This window comes from Ailuropoda melanoleuca, chromosome 5, assembly GCF_002007445.2.
Source record: "Ailuropoda melanoleuca isolate Jingjing chromosome 5, ASM200744v2, whole genome shotgun sequence".
NCBI lineage: Eukaryota > Metazoa > Chordata > Mammalia > Carnivora > Ursidae > Ailuropoda > Ailuropoda melanoleuca.
Genome location: NC_048222.1, coordinates 32,746,923 through 32,766,677, shown reverse-complemented (window position 1 = coordinate 32,766,677; position 19,755 = coordinate 32,746,923). Strand labels below are relative to the sequence as shown.

At 37.0% G+C, this 19,755-nt stretch overlaps 1 protein-coding gene across 1 annotated transcript in view; it reads right to left on the bottom strand.

Annotated features, from left to right (window-relative positions):
• Nucleotides 1–19,755, bottom strand: part of ZFAND3 (zinc finger AN1-type containing 3) — a 324,856-nt gene that overhangs the window by 66,477 nt on the left and 238,624 nt on the right. The window contains exon 3 of the mRNA XM_034660145.1: nucleotides 11,439–11,621. Within this exon, the coding sequence (XP_034516036.1) occupies nucleotides 11,439–11,621 (183 nt within the window). The remainder of the gene's footprint in view (nucleotides 1–11,438; nucleotides 11,622–19,755) is intronic.

The window sequence follows — 19,755 nt, the reverse complement described above, 5'->3', positions numbered from 1 at the left end:
AAGGAAGGAAGGAAGGAAGGAGGAAGGTAGGTCAGTCCAATAGCAATGAACTATTGGAAGTCTCCCATTATTCCAAAAGCACTGGTGGTTAAAATAGATGAACTGTCACCACAACAAGTCAACCAAATTTCAAACTTCGGTAGGGAAACTGCCTTTTTGAGTTGCTTCATCTTGGGGATACTGGATGGCACAGTCACAGAAAATAATAAAAGAACAGTAAGTTTTTCCAAATCAGGTTCAGGCAATAATAAACCTCTCTTTAGTGTACCAAAACACATGAAGTAGGTTTTGGAAAGTAAGAATTAGAAATCTTTTCTAAGTATTTAAATCAGTAAGTATTTACTGAGTACTGCCTTCCCAAGCACTGTGATGGGTGCTCTGGGGAAGAGCAAACCAACATATAACAAAGTCTCTGCTAATTCTGGGTTTACCCTCTAGGCTGGTACAAGGAGAGGACATTATCAGGTCAAAAAAGTAACCAAAACAATATGGGATTTAGATGTTACAGGTAAGAAGTATAGGAATTCCTTGGAGGAAGCAAATAGTGTGGATAAAATGGTTTTGAGATGGCTTCTAAGAGCATAAGTAAAAATGGTAAGACAAGTGCCAGGGTGTCTTCTGAGGACAAAAAGGGTCCAGCTTGGCTCAGAGCTGAGCATCACTGCTGATATGGGTAGACAGGTCAGATACAGTGAGGGTCCAGATTATAGGGGAGGATGCTTGAATCTGAATGACCAGATAGGTGAATGTAAGTCAATTAAGCATTTTCTTTCTTGTTTAACATGATATCAATGGGAAAACTCATCTGATAAATTTATGGACTAAGACAAGATTAGAAGCAAGATATGGCTGCAATGCTACAAAAACACAATGGTGGCAGTGACAACTTCCCAGACCTTTAATATTTCTCCATTGACTTAACTAGGGGATCATAAACAAAGACAAATTAGGAAATATAACCAATATCACAATCGTTAAGAATAAGATTCAGTTTATGTACTTGGTACAATATATACTCTAGAGTTAATAAATATGAAAGGTATATAGTATATATATCTCTGTATATAGTTAATAAATATGAAAAATATCAAAACATATGAAAGTTATGTATTTTAATAAATTTAGAAGTCTAGATGAAATTGACATTTTTATTAATAATATGGATCATCAAAATTGATGTAAATGAGGTAGAAAATCTGACTAGTCCAATATCAGGTATCAGGCCAATCAGTTTTATGAATAAGTTCTTCAAAGCTTTTAAACAGGTATGTTACATAATGTGAGAGCATAAGACAAAAATTTGTGTTAGAACACAGGAAAAGAGGAAAAGCTTTCTGAGAGATTAATGTAACGGATGCCAAAACTAGACAGGAATAGCATGCCCACCATATATAAACACACATATACACAAAATTAACTCACTTATTAAAAAGGTGTAAAATTTAAAATAAAATTAGCATTTTGAAACCAGCAGTATACTGAAAGAACTAGTAGGGTTTAATTCAAGAAACGCAAAGATGGTTTAACCCTGGAAGTCCATTAAATTAAGAGATTACATATTAAAGGAGAAATCCAAATGATCTCCACAGATGCTAAAAAGGTACTTTAGAAAATTCAACCCTCCTCTCTGATTTAAAAAAAGTTAACAAGCCATAAATAGAAGAATTTCCTTAAACTGATAAATAGTATCTACAAAAGAAAACCCTATAGCAAATACTGTATTTGTGAAATACTACTAGAAGTAGTCCCATTACAGTTAGAAATCAAAAAAAAGAAAAAATATATAAAGTTCAAAAAAATAAGGTTTGAATAAATGAAAACTAATATTCCTATATCAGAAGACCCAATAGTGTATTAAAATGTCAATTATTCCCAAATCAAGCTATGGATTCAATATAATCCCAATCAAAATCACACTGTAACTGTTAACATAGCTTGACAAGCTGAGTATAAATTCATCAAGAAGAGAAAATACAAAAGAATAGCTAACAAAATTTAGAAAAAAATAAACTAAGGGGGACTGGCTCTATCAGATATCAATACATACCACACAAAGCTATGTTCCAGTTTTAGGAATATACAAGTAGACCAATGGAACAAAATACAAGATCCCCCAAACAGATATATGTTTGTATAATAATAATGGCATTTCAAACCAGGCCTATTTAAAAATTTTTACTTATTTATTTGAGAGAGAATGCGAGAGAGGAGGGGGAGGAGCAGAAGAGGAGGAAGAGGGAGAGGGAAAGAATCTCAAGCAGACTCCATGCTCAGTGTGGAGCCCGATGTGGGGCTCAATCTCACGACTCTAAGATTATGAACTGAACCAAAACCAAGAGTCTGATGCTTAACCAACTGAGCCATCCGGGCACCCCTCAAACCAGGCCTGTTAAATATATGGTTTTGAGATAACTGGTTCTGCATTTCGAAAAATTATAAAGGTAAATCACAATATCTCATATCATAACAAAATAAATTCAGATGCATTCAAGAGCTAAATATAGAAAAAGATAAACTATAAAAGTATCAAAACATATGAAAGATATTTTTATAACCCTGTGGAAGAGAAAGCCTTCTAAGAAAGACACAAATGTACGACAGAAGACCAAAAGACTTGACTTTTAAAAAATCTGTAAATTTTCTAATAAAATACAAGGTACCCAAATCAAAATTAAAAGCCAACTGACACACCAGAAGAAAACATTTTCAAGATATGTAACAAAGACTTATGAGTTCCTACAAATAAGTAAGAAAAAGACAGTTAATTAAAAAATAAATAAGAATACAGGTAGGCAAATCACTGGGGACATAAATAGTAAATAAACACACAGCAGTGCTCAATCTCACCACCACGCGATGTCAGGGGAATGCAAGTTAAAATGAGCTACTCTTTTACCTACTGCCCCCCCCAGAACACCTAACACTGGCAAAAGCACGGAAAACACTCCACACCCTATTCTTAGGAGTATAAAATAGTAATGTCATTTGGAAATGAATTTGGCCATGTATATCAATAGTTAAAATATACATATTCTCTGACTTCTTGTTTCCTCCTCCATGTATTTATGATTAAAAAATTACACATGCACTATTAGTTGTATACAAAAATGTCTACTTCCCATGGTTTACAGTAGTGGAATCTTAGAAAAAGTTTCAAAACAAAAGAGAAAATAATAAAAACATGAAATACTATGAAGCAGTTTAAAAAGAATTATACAGATCTTTATGTGCTAATCTGGAAAGATCTCTAAAATATACCATTGGGGAACCTGGGTGGCCCAGTCAGTTAAGCATCTGACTCTCGATTTCGGCTCAGGTTGAGATCTCAGGGTTGTGAAATCAAGCCAGGCATTGAGCTCCGCGCTGAGCGCAGAGTCTCCTTGAGATTCTCTCTCCCTCCGCCACTCCCACTTGTGCGCTCACATGTGCGTGCACTCGCTCTCTCTCTCTCTCTAAAATAAATCTTTAAATGTGTATATGTATGTGTATACACACACACACACACTGTTAATTAAAAGAGCAAACTACAAATAATAGTGTGCTCTCATTGGTATAAAAAATGAAGAAAATCTTTATGCAAACATACATATAACTGCATTAAAAAAGAATATATAACGCAAATGAATAAACAGTGGTTATCTCTGGAAAGAATGGGAATTTAGTGGAGGTTTGGGATAGAGGTGTGAAAAGAGTACTTCCACCTTCTATTCTACATTAACTTGTATGTCTCTATTCCACTTGTATACTTAAAAAATAGGATTAAAACTCTTAAGGGAAAAAGGCCAGCAAATGAGTAATTTAAAAATCATGGTTCTGCTTTAATTTGGTCTTTATTTTGATTACAAGCTTAAGGTCAGATGATACTATAAGTGCCTCAACAAGTTTCAATCCAGCTAACATTATGGAACAGAAATAATTCCGTTAAGAAAACACTGCTAAACTGCTCAGGTCCTTCTGCTTTTTGACAGGGAGTAATTTAATGATCCCATACATTGATTCCTGGTAAATTATAGCCATTCAAACCAATACACCATATAACTGTACATTATCATACTGTGCCGCAAAGGATCAATCTTTTTAGTACACAGCTATAATAAAAGCAGCATGCTTTACAAAATCAGTTTCAGGATAAATAAATGCACTGGAAAAAAAAAACCTTTAAATTAAAATCAAAACAGACATTTAAAGTTTGGGCATTCTTCATTATGGGAAAGAATCTTCCACTTTGAGACTATTATGTATCAGAAAAGCTCCATCTGTTGTATAATTATCTCTGATAAATGGCCTGATGGTTCGAGCTTCATTAGAGAAAAGGGAAGAGAAAGACACATACAGAGAGAACTGTAAATAAATCTCCCCACCATATTTCACTTAAAACCAACCCAGCAGGAAGTCATAAAGTATTTTTTAATAGGTAATATTTTCTAAATGTTCTACTGAAATAAGCCAGCCTGTTTTGCCCAATATCTATCTATCTGGTCTTCTGAAGTAGGCACAGTCCAAAAAAGGGGAAACTGGTTTCACTGAAAGATTATTAGAAATTTAATTGGTAAAAACAAACAGTCTAGCTACTTGGTGGCTGTGATATTAATTTTCCAGAGGACAGATAAGGGCTTGTCAGGACTGAAGACTAGTAGCCAGTGAAGCCCACCCAACACATGTTCAAGACCCAAGGGCAGTCTAGCAAGGACGACTGTTAAAATACGGTACTATTTTATTTTACTTTCTAAATGCCTGGGGGAGCTGAGGTATCACTAGGAACCAGTTTCCAAGGAAACAATGGAAATCTCCTTACTCAATCAAATTAATTTAACCACAGATAAAGAATGTTCTCAAATTTCTATTTTGGGAATCACTGTCATAATTAAAAGAAAATCCAGCCAGCACCTGGAAATGAAGCTTTCATCATTAACAATCTTCATTAACATTCTGGTTAGTACGGTTCCACTTTTTCTGTTTTCTTTTGGCTATAACAAAAGCATGTCGTGGGTAGATGCAGTAGAGAAGAATATGGAAAATCTGGAGTATTATAGATGAGAAAAGCCCAGAGCTGAGTGCTAGTCCTGTCATGCGACTCAAAACAAATTACCATGCAAACCTTCTTCTCATCTGTAGAACAGGGAGGGGAATATCTGCCATGCCTACATTGCACACTGTCAGAATAATCCCGGGAAAATGTTTGTTAAAGTGCTTTGTTAAACAGTGGTTAGCAAACTTTTTCTGTAAAGAACCACTGGGTCTCAGGGTCTCTGCAGCATCTATGCAATTCTGTTGTAGTGCAGAAGCAGCATAGACACAATACATAAGTGAATGAGCATGGCTGTGTTCCAATAAAACTTTATGAACACGGAAACTTAAATTTCATATAATTTTTAAATGTCACAAAATATTGTCTGACTTTTTTCTATCACCTAAAATCACTTTTTAACTCATACACATACAAAAACAAGCAATGGTCTGGTTGTGGCCCATGGGCTGTATTTTGCCCATGGGCTGTATTCTTGTAAACTATAGTTTTATGTCTGTGTTGGCTGCTGTTTATTTCTTACTATGCACCTCTACAGAGCTTAGGAAAGTTTTCTGTATGAGGTGAGCCCTCTCTAATTGCTAGATTAGAATGCAAGAATATTTGAAAACAAGCCAATTTTTTGCCATTACTCTTCCCCAGTAGCAGGTATGGATATCAACTCTGTCTGGGTATTAGTTCTCTTCCTCTCCTGCCTAGAAAGAAACAGACCAGACAACTCCCCTGCAACACCTCAACTTCTATCCAATATGTAGTGGGACGAGGAAAAAAAACACAACACAAAACGTAGGTAGGCATGTACATCAGAAGTCTCCCAAACATGTCAGAGGTAGAGATGCCCAAGGTAACAAGAGAGCTGATATACAGGAGAGAGAAAGGGCATTTTTTTCATCTTTTAAGTCCAATCTGATAAGACTCTGACTTAAGGTGACAGTCAGCATGCCCCTCATTTAAAAATAAAACAACTGGTTCCAGTGTTCTATCTACAATCTGACATTATCCCTTCTCTCTTTAAAAGTTGGGTCAAGAAACAAATACAAATCACAGTTATCTCCTCTATGAGAACCCTGGAAATTGGGAGAACAACGAATAGCAGCAAAAGCAGAAAAAAATGTTAGTTTTTGTTTTTGTTGTTATTTTGTTCTCCTTCCTCCACAGCTTACATTTGCATGCAACGTCCTTTACACTATAAATCACTACAGAGACAGGAAGCTATGGTGCGACGCCAGAAAGCCAGGCTGCTCTGTGATCTTGGGCAAGATACTGAATCATCGGTGCCTCCATTTCCACATCTGTGAAACAGATACGGTAACAGTCCCAACCATACAAAGGTAATCATGATGATAAAGCAGGTTAATACAGATAAAGTATTTCGAATACTGCCTGGTACCTGATGAGTACTCTAGGGCTAGCGGTTACCATTATTATAGCATTTAAATGCTGTGACAAGTCCTTTGGTCACTATTTGAATTTTGTTTACACTGCCTTTTTCTCTTTTTTTAAAGTGTTTAATGACTGAATTTCCACAGACTCTTCTGTAGACACACACAATGGGAGAGGAAGAGCTATGTGTGTCCAGACAAAAAATATATTATTTGGAGCTTTTGGATATCTGTTTTATTTGACCTTCAGTCAGGTGTTTCTGGATAAAAGTCTGTCCTGTTTCTTTGCTTTACACACTCTTGTCAGCAGTTCTTAACTCCACCTGTAGTCTTTTCAAAACAGCATTAATGTACCCAGACTATCACCACCTTTCTTTTCATATATTCATTTGACAGTGAGAAGTAAAAAGGAGATATAAACAATATACATTCTCTTCTTGATTACGACAGAAAGAGCAAAACCTTCTCACAAGTCCTAAAGAATACACAGAACTCCAGTTCTACACAATAACAACAGATTCATAATTATTGTATAGTTAACAAATTTTGTGGTACTTGGATTTGCAATCCCAAACCCATTCCCCAGAAACTTCCACACCATACATCTCCATACCTCTCTATAAGGGAAGCTATGAAGGACCAACAGATGAAATTCTGGTCCTGAGGATGTTAAAGACCAATGTAAATAATCCCCTGCCTCCTCTTCCTCTACCCTGCTCCTACGAGGTACATCACAGCTCAAGAAATCTGCCAGGTGCCTATGTATCATGCTGTCCACTCTCTCACCCGGGTCTTCATCGCTACTTGACATTCAATGTAATTATCTCTTGTTGACTTAAAATGCATCTGCCTTAACACTTTAACAAGCTTCCCCACTTTTCTCATCCCACCCATAAATCAAGCGCACACAGTTTTCAACCTCGGTGAGAAAGCTTTTGCAAATGACATGCTTACTGACCACTGCTCCTGCTGCCTCCTCCCTTATACCCCAAAATTCTTCCATACCTGTATCAGAGAACAAGCCAGAATTTCAGGGAGAGGCATATATATTTGAAAAGCTGACCTCTTTTGGGGTAAAGACCCGATCTTACTCATTTCTGTACCCAGCGCTTAACCTAGTGCCTAACATATAGTAGGCTCTCAGCAAAGACTGCTATATGAACATACGATCTGCAGTAGATTATTAAATAGCTCAGATTTAGGTAATCAATCTCATGATCATCAAACCCAAATGTCTCTTGTCAGTTTACAGTGTGCAGCATTTTAACGATGAGGTAATATACCACAGTGGTTGCAAGCATAGGCTTTGGAGCCAAATTAGTGGGCTGAACATGAACTATACTGAACATGAACTATACAAATTAGTGGGCTGAACATGAACTATACTATACCAAGCAGAAGCTCTGGAACTCTGGACTGAAGTCATGAACCTCTCTACGCTTTATCCTCTTCATCTGTAAAAACAAGGATAATAAAAGCACCTACCTCATAAGACCCTGTGAAAATTAAACAGTTAGTGTAAAGAGCTTAGGAAAGTGTTTAGAAAATAGCAAACACTTCATAAATATGAATTTACATTTTCATTACTATGAAAAGAGCACATAAGGTGAAATTTGTTCCTTGGCCTCTGTGACCTTGCCCACTATCATTCTCCTCTTCTCCAACTTCTTCACAGCGGCCTCCTCTGTTCTGATCTCACTCTCAAGGTTCTATTCTCACTGCTTTTTCTTGCTCTCATCCTTGCCAATCTCATTTAACCAGTAAGGTTTCAACTATCATCTCTCAAGTGCATAAGCTAACTCTGACTTCCCTTTCCTGAGGGCCAACTCAACATGAAAGTCATCATCCTATCTCAGATTAGCAAATCTCCTCATTTCCTAGGATCTGTGAAAACCTGAGGATTACAATGAGCCTTATAAGGATTAGGAAATAAGATCAGTTTCAGTGAGTTTAACTTAAGATAAAACACACAATGGTTTAAAGCAGTGATGTCATCAGAGAGAGAATGGATCTGAAGCTAGTAGAACTAGACATCCTTACTCAGACTGAAGGTATTTATTTATCAAAAGAAAAAACACGGCAGTGTACAATGGCCTAGACTGGCAAGTTACATAAACACAGGAAGTATTGTATCCTATGGGCTCCACAGCTCAAACCAGGTCTAAGTCCAGGCGGAGGAGGAAGACAAGGGTATGAAGATGGAATCTTGCACTGAACGCAAGACCTTCCTTATATGTACTTAGAGCACACCTCACAATCAGCCTGACTCAATTAAAAATTCACTTCATTTTAATTCTACTTGGTGGGTCTAACCTTTGCCATTTGCTATATAAATCCTCGTATGGTTTGGCTTCCCAGAAAGGTCTGCCTCCAGAGAAAATATTTTAGTCTTATGTATATAAATTTTTATTTCCAATCCCTGATACAGGACTTTTCATGCTGAATTAATAAAGTTAACTTTTGGTTACGATTTGAGTTTCCACATACCTTAATTACAGAGAGAGGAAGTGTTGATCTTGGCAACATGAAAATTTCTATTCTCTGTGGCAATTATGTTTCCCATTGTGAATTAACTAATTAAAAGTATGGTTTCTGAAGCCAAATGCCTGAATTTGAATCCTGGTCTGGTACCTAGTTGTTTATGACCACAGGCAAATTACTTGATCTCTTTGTGCCTATTTCCTTAGCTCTAAAATGATAGTATCTACTGCATTGGGTCATCATGAGGCATCTAAGAGAAAATGTGCAAAACATACAGAATAAGTCTTACACACAAAGTGCTCAATAAATGATAGCTATTGTTATCTCAGTCTCTCACACACTTGGCTACTCAGGTTGGTTTGCTGTGGCCTGATCCTGGTATGTAAGAATCCAATCAGATGAGATCCTGACCAGCTCCAAACTTTCCTTTAGACAAGGAGTTCTTCACCTAAAGGCCATAGTGAATTTAAAAACATTTTAAATTCAAAATTGGGTATAAATGGATGGTGTGTATTTTTCTGAGACAAGGGGCCATACTTTTTATCTGTTTCTCAATAAGTACATGACCCCAAATAGACTCTTTAAAACAAAACAAAACCTGTTACCCCAACATTATCACTACCATTTTAATCTTTTCTTCTTCCCTCCTCTTAAATGATTTCTGCACCTTCCCCTGGGCCTCTATTCAATAGGTTACAATATTTTAAAGATTGTTTCTCTGCAATGTTATTCTAGTATAATCCTTCGCATTTTCATTACTGCCAGGTTATTTCTCCAAAGGCACTGTAATAATACTTTCTTTGCTCAAAAGCATGATTATTACCTAACAACTGAAAATCTTAGCTGAGCACTTAAACCTCTCTGACCTGATCATGTACCTTTCCAGCCCTGTCCTCTATAAAAAGCCATAAAGCAGTCATTCGCCAGTGCAGAACTCCACGTAGCTTTCCTCCAAAGCTCATTCTACTCTGTCTAGAATGTCTTTTCACCACCTTTTATCTGTCTTCAGCGCAATTTTCTCCAGTAAACCAAAACCCTTCTTCAACAATCACTGTCTTTAATATGTAAAAAGAATCATTGAAATGAGCGGATATAACCATGTAACAGGGTTTCTCAACTCTGGCATAACTGACATGTTAGGCTGAACAATTCCTGGTTGTGGAGGGCTGTCCTATGTAGTGGAGGGCTGTCCTATGTGGTGGAGGGCCGTCCTATGTGGTGGAGGGCCGTCCTATGTGGTGGAGGGCCGTCCTATGTGGTGGAGGGCCGTCCTATGTAGTGCAGGATAGGTTAGTAGCATGGGGGGACAAAAATCACTCCTGGTTGAGAACCACTGACATATTATAACAAATATATTTAATTTCCCCTGATAAAGAGTAAAAATTCTTTGAGGACACGGACTTTGGCCTTCTTTACTTTTATATTCTCAATGTCACCTAGTACACCTAGTTTATGACAAATAATTTGTTCTCTGCTCATCTTTCCAACATTAGTAGGCAGAGTATTTTAACCTACCATATTCCAAGGATTTCTAGAGGTTCATTAAATATGAAACACCAAATTTCAACCTGTTAACTTAAAGCTTTTAAAAGGCAAAACTGCTATGTCAAAATGTGCCTAAAATTTTCAACAGACACTGTTAGTTATAGTTGTGCCCTAAAGAAGTTGGCTACAGCAGTAAAACAAGTTAAGCGGACAATGGACTTGCATAACACATATGTAACAATAACATTCTATCAGTGAGGACTTACAAAAGAATAAGAGAAACCATTTCCTCCTCTCTTTAAATACCCTATGTTCTATGAAGTATATAGTGTTATTATCTCAGTTAATTGCCTAGAAACATACAAGACCCAGTGAGCGACAGAAGTAAGGTCTCAATCCAAGGTCCTAAATTAGGAGTAAATTCTCTAGACCGGTGGTTCTCATCAATTAGCGCAGGTTAGGATTCTCTGCAGTTAAAAAGAACAAATCCCTGGGCCTCCCACCAGGTCAATAAAATTAGACTCGAGAATGGTGCTAAAGATTGTAATTGTTTAAAAAAAAAAAAAAAATCTCTAGTGGATTCTGTTTTGCAGCCAGGACTGAGAACCACTGCCCTAGTGTCATACCTTGACAGTTAACAAAAAAAAAGCTATCTTTTAAAAGGACCTTAAGCACTATGGAACAGCCAAAATTTATTCCCTAACTTGCTGACTTGGGCCTACACGTCAACACTTAATCTTGATTTAGAAGAACTGCCATCGGGGCGCCTGGGTGGCACAGCGGTTAAGCGTCTGCCTTCGGCTCAGGGCGTGATCCTGGCGTTATGGGATCGAGCCCCCACGTCAGGCTCCTCTGCTACGAGCCTGCTTCTTCCTCTCCCACTTCCCCTGCTTGTGTTCCCTCTCTCGCTGGCTGTCTCTGTCTCTGTCAAATAAATAAATAAAATCTTTAAAAAAAAAAAAAAGAAGAACTGCCATCTTCTTTCTGAGACAAGGCATTACTAAGAAGCTCATGACACAATTCTTGGGCTGCTTTCTCTACCACTTCAAAGATCTGGCACTTACACTCCTCTTTACTTGGTGAAGTTACATTCAATTCTGTCGGAAGCGGCTGCTGGCTGGGACTAAGAGTTGGCGTGGTTATCGAGGTATTGTTGTTGTCACTGGTGGTCTCTTCAGAAAACAAATCTGATTGGCTGTTACTTGTACTTGGAGCGGAATCATCGTCTGGTTGTTTCTTTTGAAAATCTGAAGAGAAAGAGTGATATAACCAGTTTAATTAATGAGTTCATAATTTCCTTGGGAATTAGGAAACAAAGGACAAAAATAAAAATTACATGTCATAGGAGCAATAATAAGGACTACTCTGAGTGATTTAAAAAACGGGGGGGTAAAAAACTGGTCAAAAACATATACCATACATACTTTCCACTGGTGGAGGGTAACTGGTCCTTGTATTGTTCAAAAATATGGTAGACATACCAATTTTTTTCTTTAAATTCAACTTAATTAAAATGTAGTATATTATTAGTTTCAAGGTAGAATTTAGTGATTCATCAGTTGCATATAACACCCAGTGCTCAATACATCAAGTGCCATCCTTAATGTCCATCCATCACCAAGTTACCCCACCCCCCTACCCAACTCCCCTCCAGCAACCCTCAGTTTTTCCTAGAGTTAAGAGTCTCCTATGGTTTGTCTCCATTTTCGCCTTATTTTTCCTTCTGTCCCCCATGTTTATCTGTTCTGTTTCTTAAATTACATGCGTGAAATCATATGATATTTGCCTTTCTCTGACTTATTCCGCATAGCATAATACCCTTCAGCAGTTTCATCCATGTCCTTGCAAATAGCAAGGCTTCATTCTTTTCGATGGCTGAGTAATACTCCATTGTATATACACACCACATCTTCTTTATCCATTCATCTGTCAATGGACATCTGGGCCCTTTCCATATTTTGGCTACTGTGAACATTGCTACTATAAACATTGGGGTGCATGTGTCCCTTGGAATCACTATGTTTAGACATACCAATTTAATGTAAGATTTTACAAAGCCAAATACAATTAAAATGTTAAGGGTACTCAGCAGAAGGAAAAAAGGAATAAAGAAATGTTATTCAAACCAACAGAGGACAGGTAAGAAGGGGGGGGAAAGCACAGAAAAAAACAAGAGTAAACAGAAAACACATAATAAGACTGTAGAAATAAGTACAGATATGTTAGTAATGGTAATAATTGTAAACTGTCTAAACTTAGCAATTAAAAGAGAATGTTCAAATTGAACAAATGAGGCCCTGTTTTATGAAGTTTACAAGAGACATACTAAAAACATGAACATGAGGATAAAGAAAATTTTAAAGTATCTTAAAAAAAAATTCCAGCGAAGCTACATGATTAAAAAGCCAGTAACAGTGGTAATCTGGGTGGGTGAGTTAAATGTCTGACTCTTGATTTCAGCTCAGGTTATGATCTCAGGATTGTGGGACTGAGCCCCACTTTAGGCTCCATGCTCAGCAGGGAGGCTGCTTGAGAATTTTTCTCGCTCTCTCTCTGCCCCTGCCCCCCATATCTCTCTCCCTACCTCCCTCTCTCTCTAATAAATAAACAAATCTTAAAAAAAAAAATAGCTACAGTACTGTCAGGAAATGGAAAAATAGCTACAGTACTGTCAGGAAATGGAAACTAAAGCAAAAGGCACTACTGGGGGGGGGGAACCAGGATCATTATACAATAGTTAAAAAAAAGAAAGAGCGAACAAAAAATGAAACACACACAACTAAAAACAAAGAATTTACCAGGAAGACAAAACAATTTTAAACTTGCATATACCTAATAACAAAGCCTGAAAATATATAAAGCAAAAATGATTATATTTATGGGAAACTGAGAAATTCACTAGCATAATGGGAAGATCTTAATATACCTGTCTCAGCCAAAACAATCAGTAAAATTAGAGATGATCAGTAAGTTTACACTCATGTACCCAACAATAAATTAATAAATTATTTTCAAACGTATGAGGAATATTTATAAAAACTGACTAAATCTGGATAAATCTTGACCACACACTAACCTGTAAAGCAAAAGTCTTAACAAATGCCAAAGAATTAGTAAGATAAAAACACTATTAGCTAACCACAGAGCAAATAAATATTGATAACAAAAAATTCTATGTATTTGGAAATTTTAAAAATATTTTAAAAAATCTAAAAATTTAAGTAAACTTACGGGTCAAATCAGAAATTAGAAAATAAATAAATGATAATGAAATAACCAATGAAATTATCAATATCCAGTAAAGATAAAGATTATATATACTTAAGTCATTTCACATATGTATATGCCTGAGAGAATCTCAACACACATGACAAGAATATTAATTATATATTGTTTGTAATAGTAAAAAGTCAGAAACAACCTGAAGGTCCCTAAACTGTACTATAGTCATAAAATGGAATAATGTATACTGTGAAAACAACTTTTGCTACACATATCAACATGAATGAATCTCAAAAATCATTAACACTGAAAAAAGTCACTAAAAAAATGTAATAAGATTGTACTTACATAAACCATAAAAAAAGGCAAAACTCAATATATTACTTAGGAATATGTATGTTTTTGTTTTTGCTGAAGGGAAAACTTTATTTTTTTATAATAATTTTTTATTATGTTATGTTAGTCACCATACAGTATATCCTTAGTTTTGATATAATGTTCCATGATTCATTATTTGTGTATAACACCCAGTGCACCATGCAATACGTGCCCTCCTTAATACCCATCATCGGAATATGTATGTTTAAACCATTAAAAAATAACACAATTCAGGTTAGTGGTTGCCTCTTAGGTTGAAGAAGGGAGATGTGAAGTGAGAGGTACACATAAATATTAAAAATTATAGGTAATGTCCATTGACAGGACAGATTAAAATAAATTAAAATTCATTCATTCATATAAGGGAATGCTCTATGGCACTTAAAATTAACGAATAATGCTACATACACAACAAAAACATCTCAAATGCAATGTTGATTGAGAAAAACTATGGAAGGGGGCGTCTGGGTGGCTCAATTGGTTAAGTGACTGCCTTCGGCTCAGGTCATGATCCCAGGATCCTGGGATCAAGCCCCATGTCAGGCTCCTTGCTCAGTGGAGAGCCTGCTTCTCCCTCTCCCTTTGCCTGCTACTCCGCCTGCTTGTGCTCTCTTGGTCAAATAAATAAATAAAATATTTTTTAAAAAAAGAGAAGAGCTATGGAAGGACATATACAGTATAATACTTTAATTACAATATAATGACATGTGGAAATGATACACCAAATTCAGGACAATGGTTATGTTGAGATGGAAAGGCAAGGAGGAATAGAGATCTTCAATTCTATCTGTAATTTTTCATTTCTTAAAGGTGGCAGTGGGTATATAATTTAAAATTATCAGGTATAGTCTTTGCATGTTTCATTTAAATGGCTAATGCTAGTCTATAAAGTACAGATTATACTATGGCAATTCAGAGAAGAAGATCCTGACACCTTCACATTGCCTTATCTTTTAAACCACAGAGAAGCTGTTAGTATACTCTATCACCTCATCAGAATCCCTGTGGTTTTTTTTAAGATATATATATATATATAATAAATATATATATCTTTATTATTTATTTATTTATTTATTTGAGAGAGACCCACTGACCACAAGCAGAGGGAGGAGCAGAGGGAAAGGGAGAATCAGACTCCCCGCTGAGTAGGGAGCCTAAGGTAGGGTTCCATCCCAGGACCCTGAGATCATGACCTGAGCCGAAGGAAGATGCTTAACTGACTGAGCCACCCGGGCACCCCCAGAATCACTGTTTTAACATACACTGAGCTATTATTTATGTTGCACTTACCACATACCAGGCACTGAACTAAATGTTTTACGCGTATAACTCATTCACTTTAATCCACAGACAACCCTAACAAGGGAAGTATAATTATATAGTCATACACCCCTTTTGCTGATGAAGAAAGTGACAAAATTTCGGTAATTTGTTCCAAGTTAATAGCTAGTAAGTAGCAAGATCATGATTTAAATGCAAGTCCGTCTGGCATCAAAACCTAAGGTCTTCAATCATAACCACAGGTGTAAAATGGTAGGCACTAGTCTGGCTCAAGGAAAAGACCTCCACGTCAAGCTCCCACTGATTTATAGAACTAATGGTGAGTGCAATGGATTTAGCCAAAAAATCAGTACCTTTGGTGCTGATCAGTGATCTAAAGCCTCCACCACTGCTTCTTTTCTGTGTATTTATTTCTCCTAGCTTTCTCATCCTTTGGTGTTTTGACATTTTAAAATGGCTTATTATCTCGATGTTATTTGTACAGCACCTTTAGAGAAAAAGGTACTATATAAATGGAATAAAAATAGTATAATAATATAATAATGATGCTTTTTATGTCATAGCATCTCATTAGCTCTCTTATGTCAATAATCATTGTATCCCTCTTATAACCATCCCTACTATTTAATTGGAAATGTTACAAGGCCCTAAAAGAACTGCAACTGAGTCATCCGCACAATCCCCAGTGCCTGGAGACAGACACACACACTCACTCGCTCAGGCACGGTAACACTTAAGGGTAAATGACACCGAGGTCTACAGACAATAACCGGGTCCCACCCACACGATCTCCAGCCCATGCTTGCCATGCTCCTTCATCCTCAAGTACTTTCAAGTTTTCTTTTGATTCTTCGGTTGAAACAATGTACCTTCTGTTAACCCATTCTCCCATGGTGACTTTTCTGCACCTCTACAGGATGATCAAGTGAGAAAAAATCATCAGACTGATAGCATTTGTTACAAACCAAACTGGCTGCGCACACAAAAACCAGAAGCTCTATATGTTCTCTGTTAGAATTCAATAAAGAGCCCAGGAATCACAGAATTTTATAGTCAGAATTAACTTTAAAGATCCAGCTCAAACCTCTCATCTTACAGATAAAGAAAATAAGAGCCAAGAAAGTTAATGCAAGTCACCAGAAATTCACGGAGTTAATCCTAAGAGTTTTTTAACTCTTAGGCCAACATTAGTAAGACACACTACAAAGAGCTTTAAAGTTGGACCTGGATTCAAACCCTAACTTTGCTATTTACTGGGCATATGGCTAAAAGCAAACTGTTTAATTTTGGGGGGCCTTGTCGGTAAAACAAAAGGAAGGAATTATTCTACCTCTCACAATAGTAGGAATTAAATAAGACAATATACATAAAGTATCTGGCACATGGGTACTCAACAAATGATAGCCATTAAAAATAAAAGGTATTTTCCTAGTTTATAGAAAGGGCCATGTTATCTCTTCCTTTTAGCACTGACATGTGCATCATAGTTCCTACTCTCTTGCTCCTCACTTTCTGAATCATTTGGTATCCAACTGCTGACAACTGGGGAAACACACACACACACACAGAAAGAAAAAAAGTCCCAGAAGTCTACTCCAAGGTCGAAGGGAAGCAGATTTACATCACATGTAAAAAAGTGAACAACAGAAGAGGCAGAGAGACTGCGTCTCATCACTCTCCTCTGGAAAGCAGTAAGGGAAAGGTGAAGCAGCCACAGTAAAGGCTTGCTGCACTTGTTGTACAGTTCTCATGTATATGGAAAACTAGAATCTCCAAGCTTACCGACCTCTGAGAAAAAAATAGGAATAATTTTCTATTATTGTAAATTGGTAGAGTTAATCGTATACCCAAAGTTGTACACTTGGTAAATACAAATAAGCTTTCCAAAATAGTTATTTGTAAAACCTGAGTAAAAACCTTTGAATTTCATTAATGGGATTGCTGTGCAAAAGTGAACGGAAGCCATCCTGGCAGCTTAACTCATTATCAACTAAGGGGAAAAATACTTTCTCAACAAAGGTACTCTTGGAACCTGAAGTATCTGGAAATGGGATGTTTCCACAAGACAGAGAAAATGACCTAATGGTAACCATCTGAGCCAAAACGGACAGTGAAGTCCCTGTGGCTAGCTGCCCACATACTCAACTCACTGGACATATTTTGCTCCATTGTTTCCACAATGATTTTTCCCACAGGTCAACCTTACTATAAAGTGTACCTCAAAAGACTGAGAGCATTGAAAAACCACCCCACCCTGCTCTGCTGACAAACTCATTCACCTGGGCAGTCTCACTGGTACTATACCTCATCTAGTCATTACTCAAAACTTACTTTGGTTTGTATACGCCCCAACTGTTTATCTCTCGGATGTACCCGACAGATTTGGCAAGATGCTTAGCTCATTTAACTCCCACCCCACCCCACTTCTACAATGTGACAATAACTATGTCTTTTTGAATGATTTCTTCAAGGCAGAGAATACACAAAACTGATTTGGAAAGGATTTCACTAAACTTTCTTTGAAAATAAATCCCTTTTTTAAACCCTCTTCATAATCTACTTTTTGCTCTTAACAATATATCATGAATATTTTTTGTCACATACAGACATGTGTGATCATTCAAAGGTACGCAATATGTCCACTTATACTACAGCAATTAAATCAATTTGCTATTGTTATACCTGTGCAGTTACCAATTTTTCACTATTATAAGCAAGATTCCATTGATTTCCTCTGGTTATATTGCTAGAAGTAGAACTGGGTAAGAGAGCATGCATATTTTTATTTTTTTAAATATTTATTTATTTGTCAGAGAGAAAGGGGGGGGGAGCACAAGCAGGAAGAGAGACATGCAGCGGGGGAAGAAGCAGGCTCCCCGCCAAGCAAGGAGCCAGATGTGAGACTCAATCCCAAGACCCTGGGATCATGACCTGAGATGAAGGAAGACGCTCCACTGAATGAGCCACCCAGGCATCCCAGATGCACATTTTTAAAATATTTGGTACACACTGTCTAATTCTCTTGGCACAATACCCTGTGATTTCCCACAGCATAAGACCTACTATGGCATGTAAGGATCAACTGTGCACTTGTCAGTCTCCCACAACATAGGGTCCAGGATAAAAATGCTACTCAATAAATGTTAACTGAATGAGTAAGTGGGCAAATATTTTCCTTTAGAAAGCCCATCACTGGCTTATGTTTAAAATTATGTATGCATTGTCATTTTAAACCTTTCACAAACTATTTTGTGTGCCTTCAAGGGCACTCTTAGCATCACCTGGATTAGCATTTATGAAAGATGAAGTGCTCAATACCTGTGAATTTCTATTTTCATAATTAATTAGAATTGAGGAATTCAACTGCATTTGTTCTAACTCGCTAAGTTTATACGGCCACTAATAAGGCTTCTATATCATTACTATAGACACTAAAGCTGGGTATAAAGAAAATAAAATTGGAGGTGAAAGAAGAACTAAGATTTAAGTGCCTACTATAAGCAAGGCACTCTGCCAGAGGCCTATGTTCATTTTCTCATTTTTCTCATTTAATCCTCAAACTAAAGTGGGCAGCAGATGTCATCCCCACACTTCAGCAGAGGGCAGTGGATCATGGTAAGGGTGGGCAACACCCCCCCCCACAAGTGCTGGAGCTAGGGTTTTGAGACCTAGGCTTACGTGACTCTAATGTCCACACTATTCCCACAGCATGCATCACTGAAGCAAGCACCGCCCAGCTTATCAAAATGCAACAGCTTGCAGCCTGCAGGGGTTACTTTTCCAGTTCCCACATTCCCATCCCAGCCTCCAACTCCACCTGACTCTACATCACAGATTACAATGCCATGTCCCACTAGAAGCTTCATTTTAGCACTTTACACCATTAAATGCTGTGTTTCAAGTAGCCAAGTAAAGCAAAATGGAAATGTTGAAACTAAAAACTCAATTCAATTGTTTAGTTCATGTAAGGCATTGTCTAAAGGCCTCCTTTAAAAGAACAGGGTTTCTTTTCCCTCCTCACCATCCCTTCCCTCAATTTATGTCCTAAATAGGCTACAGCCTCCATTCACAAGTACATTTCTGGGTTTTCAAAGCTGCACGTTCCTAAACCCACCCCAATCATAAACCTTAGATATCTTATTTTTATAAGCTACAAAGCCATTAACAGTAGTCAGCCAATTTATAAACCAGTTTTAGCTTTCTGATTAAAATCTTAATAAAAATTCTACTAGTTGGATGTTAACCTGGGTTAAAAGCCTCAGCAAAAACAAACTGGTCTGAACATAAAATTAGCAAGAACCAAGGACTGGTTACTATTAAAACCTTAAAATGCACTCGCTTTGAATTCTATCTTATGGGGAAAACTGTGATCTACTCCATGTGGCTAGGTTCATTTAAACTTCCTTTCATTAGTAATCTCTTTTAGCTTCTTAAACAACAACAACAACAACAACAACAAAACTTTACCATACACTCACCTACATTCTCATAATGATTCCT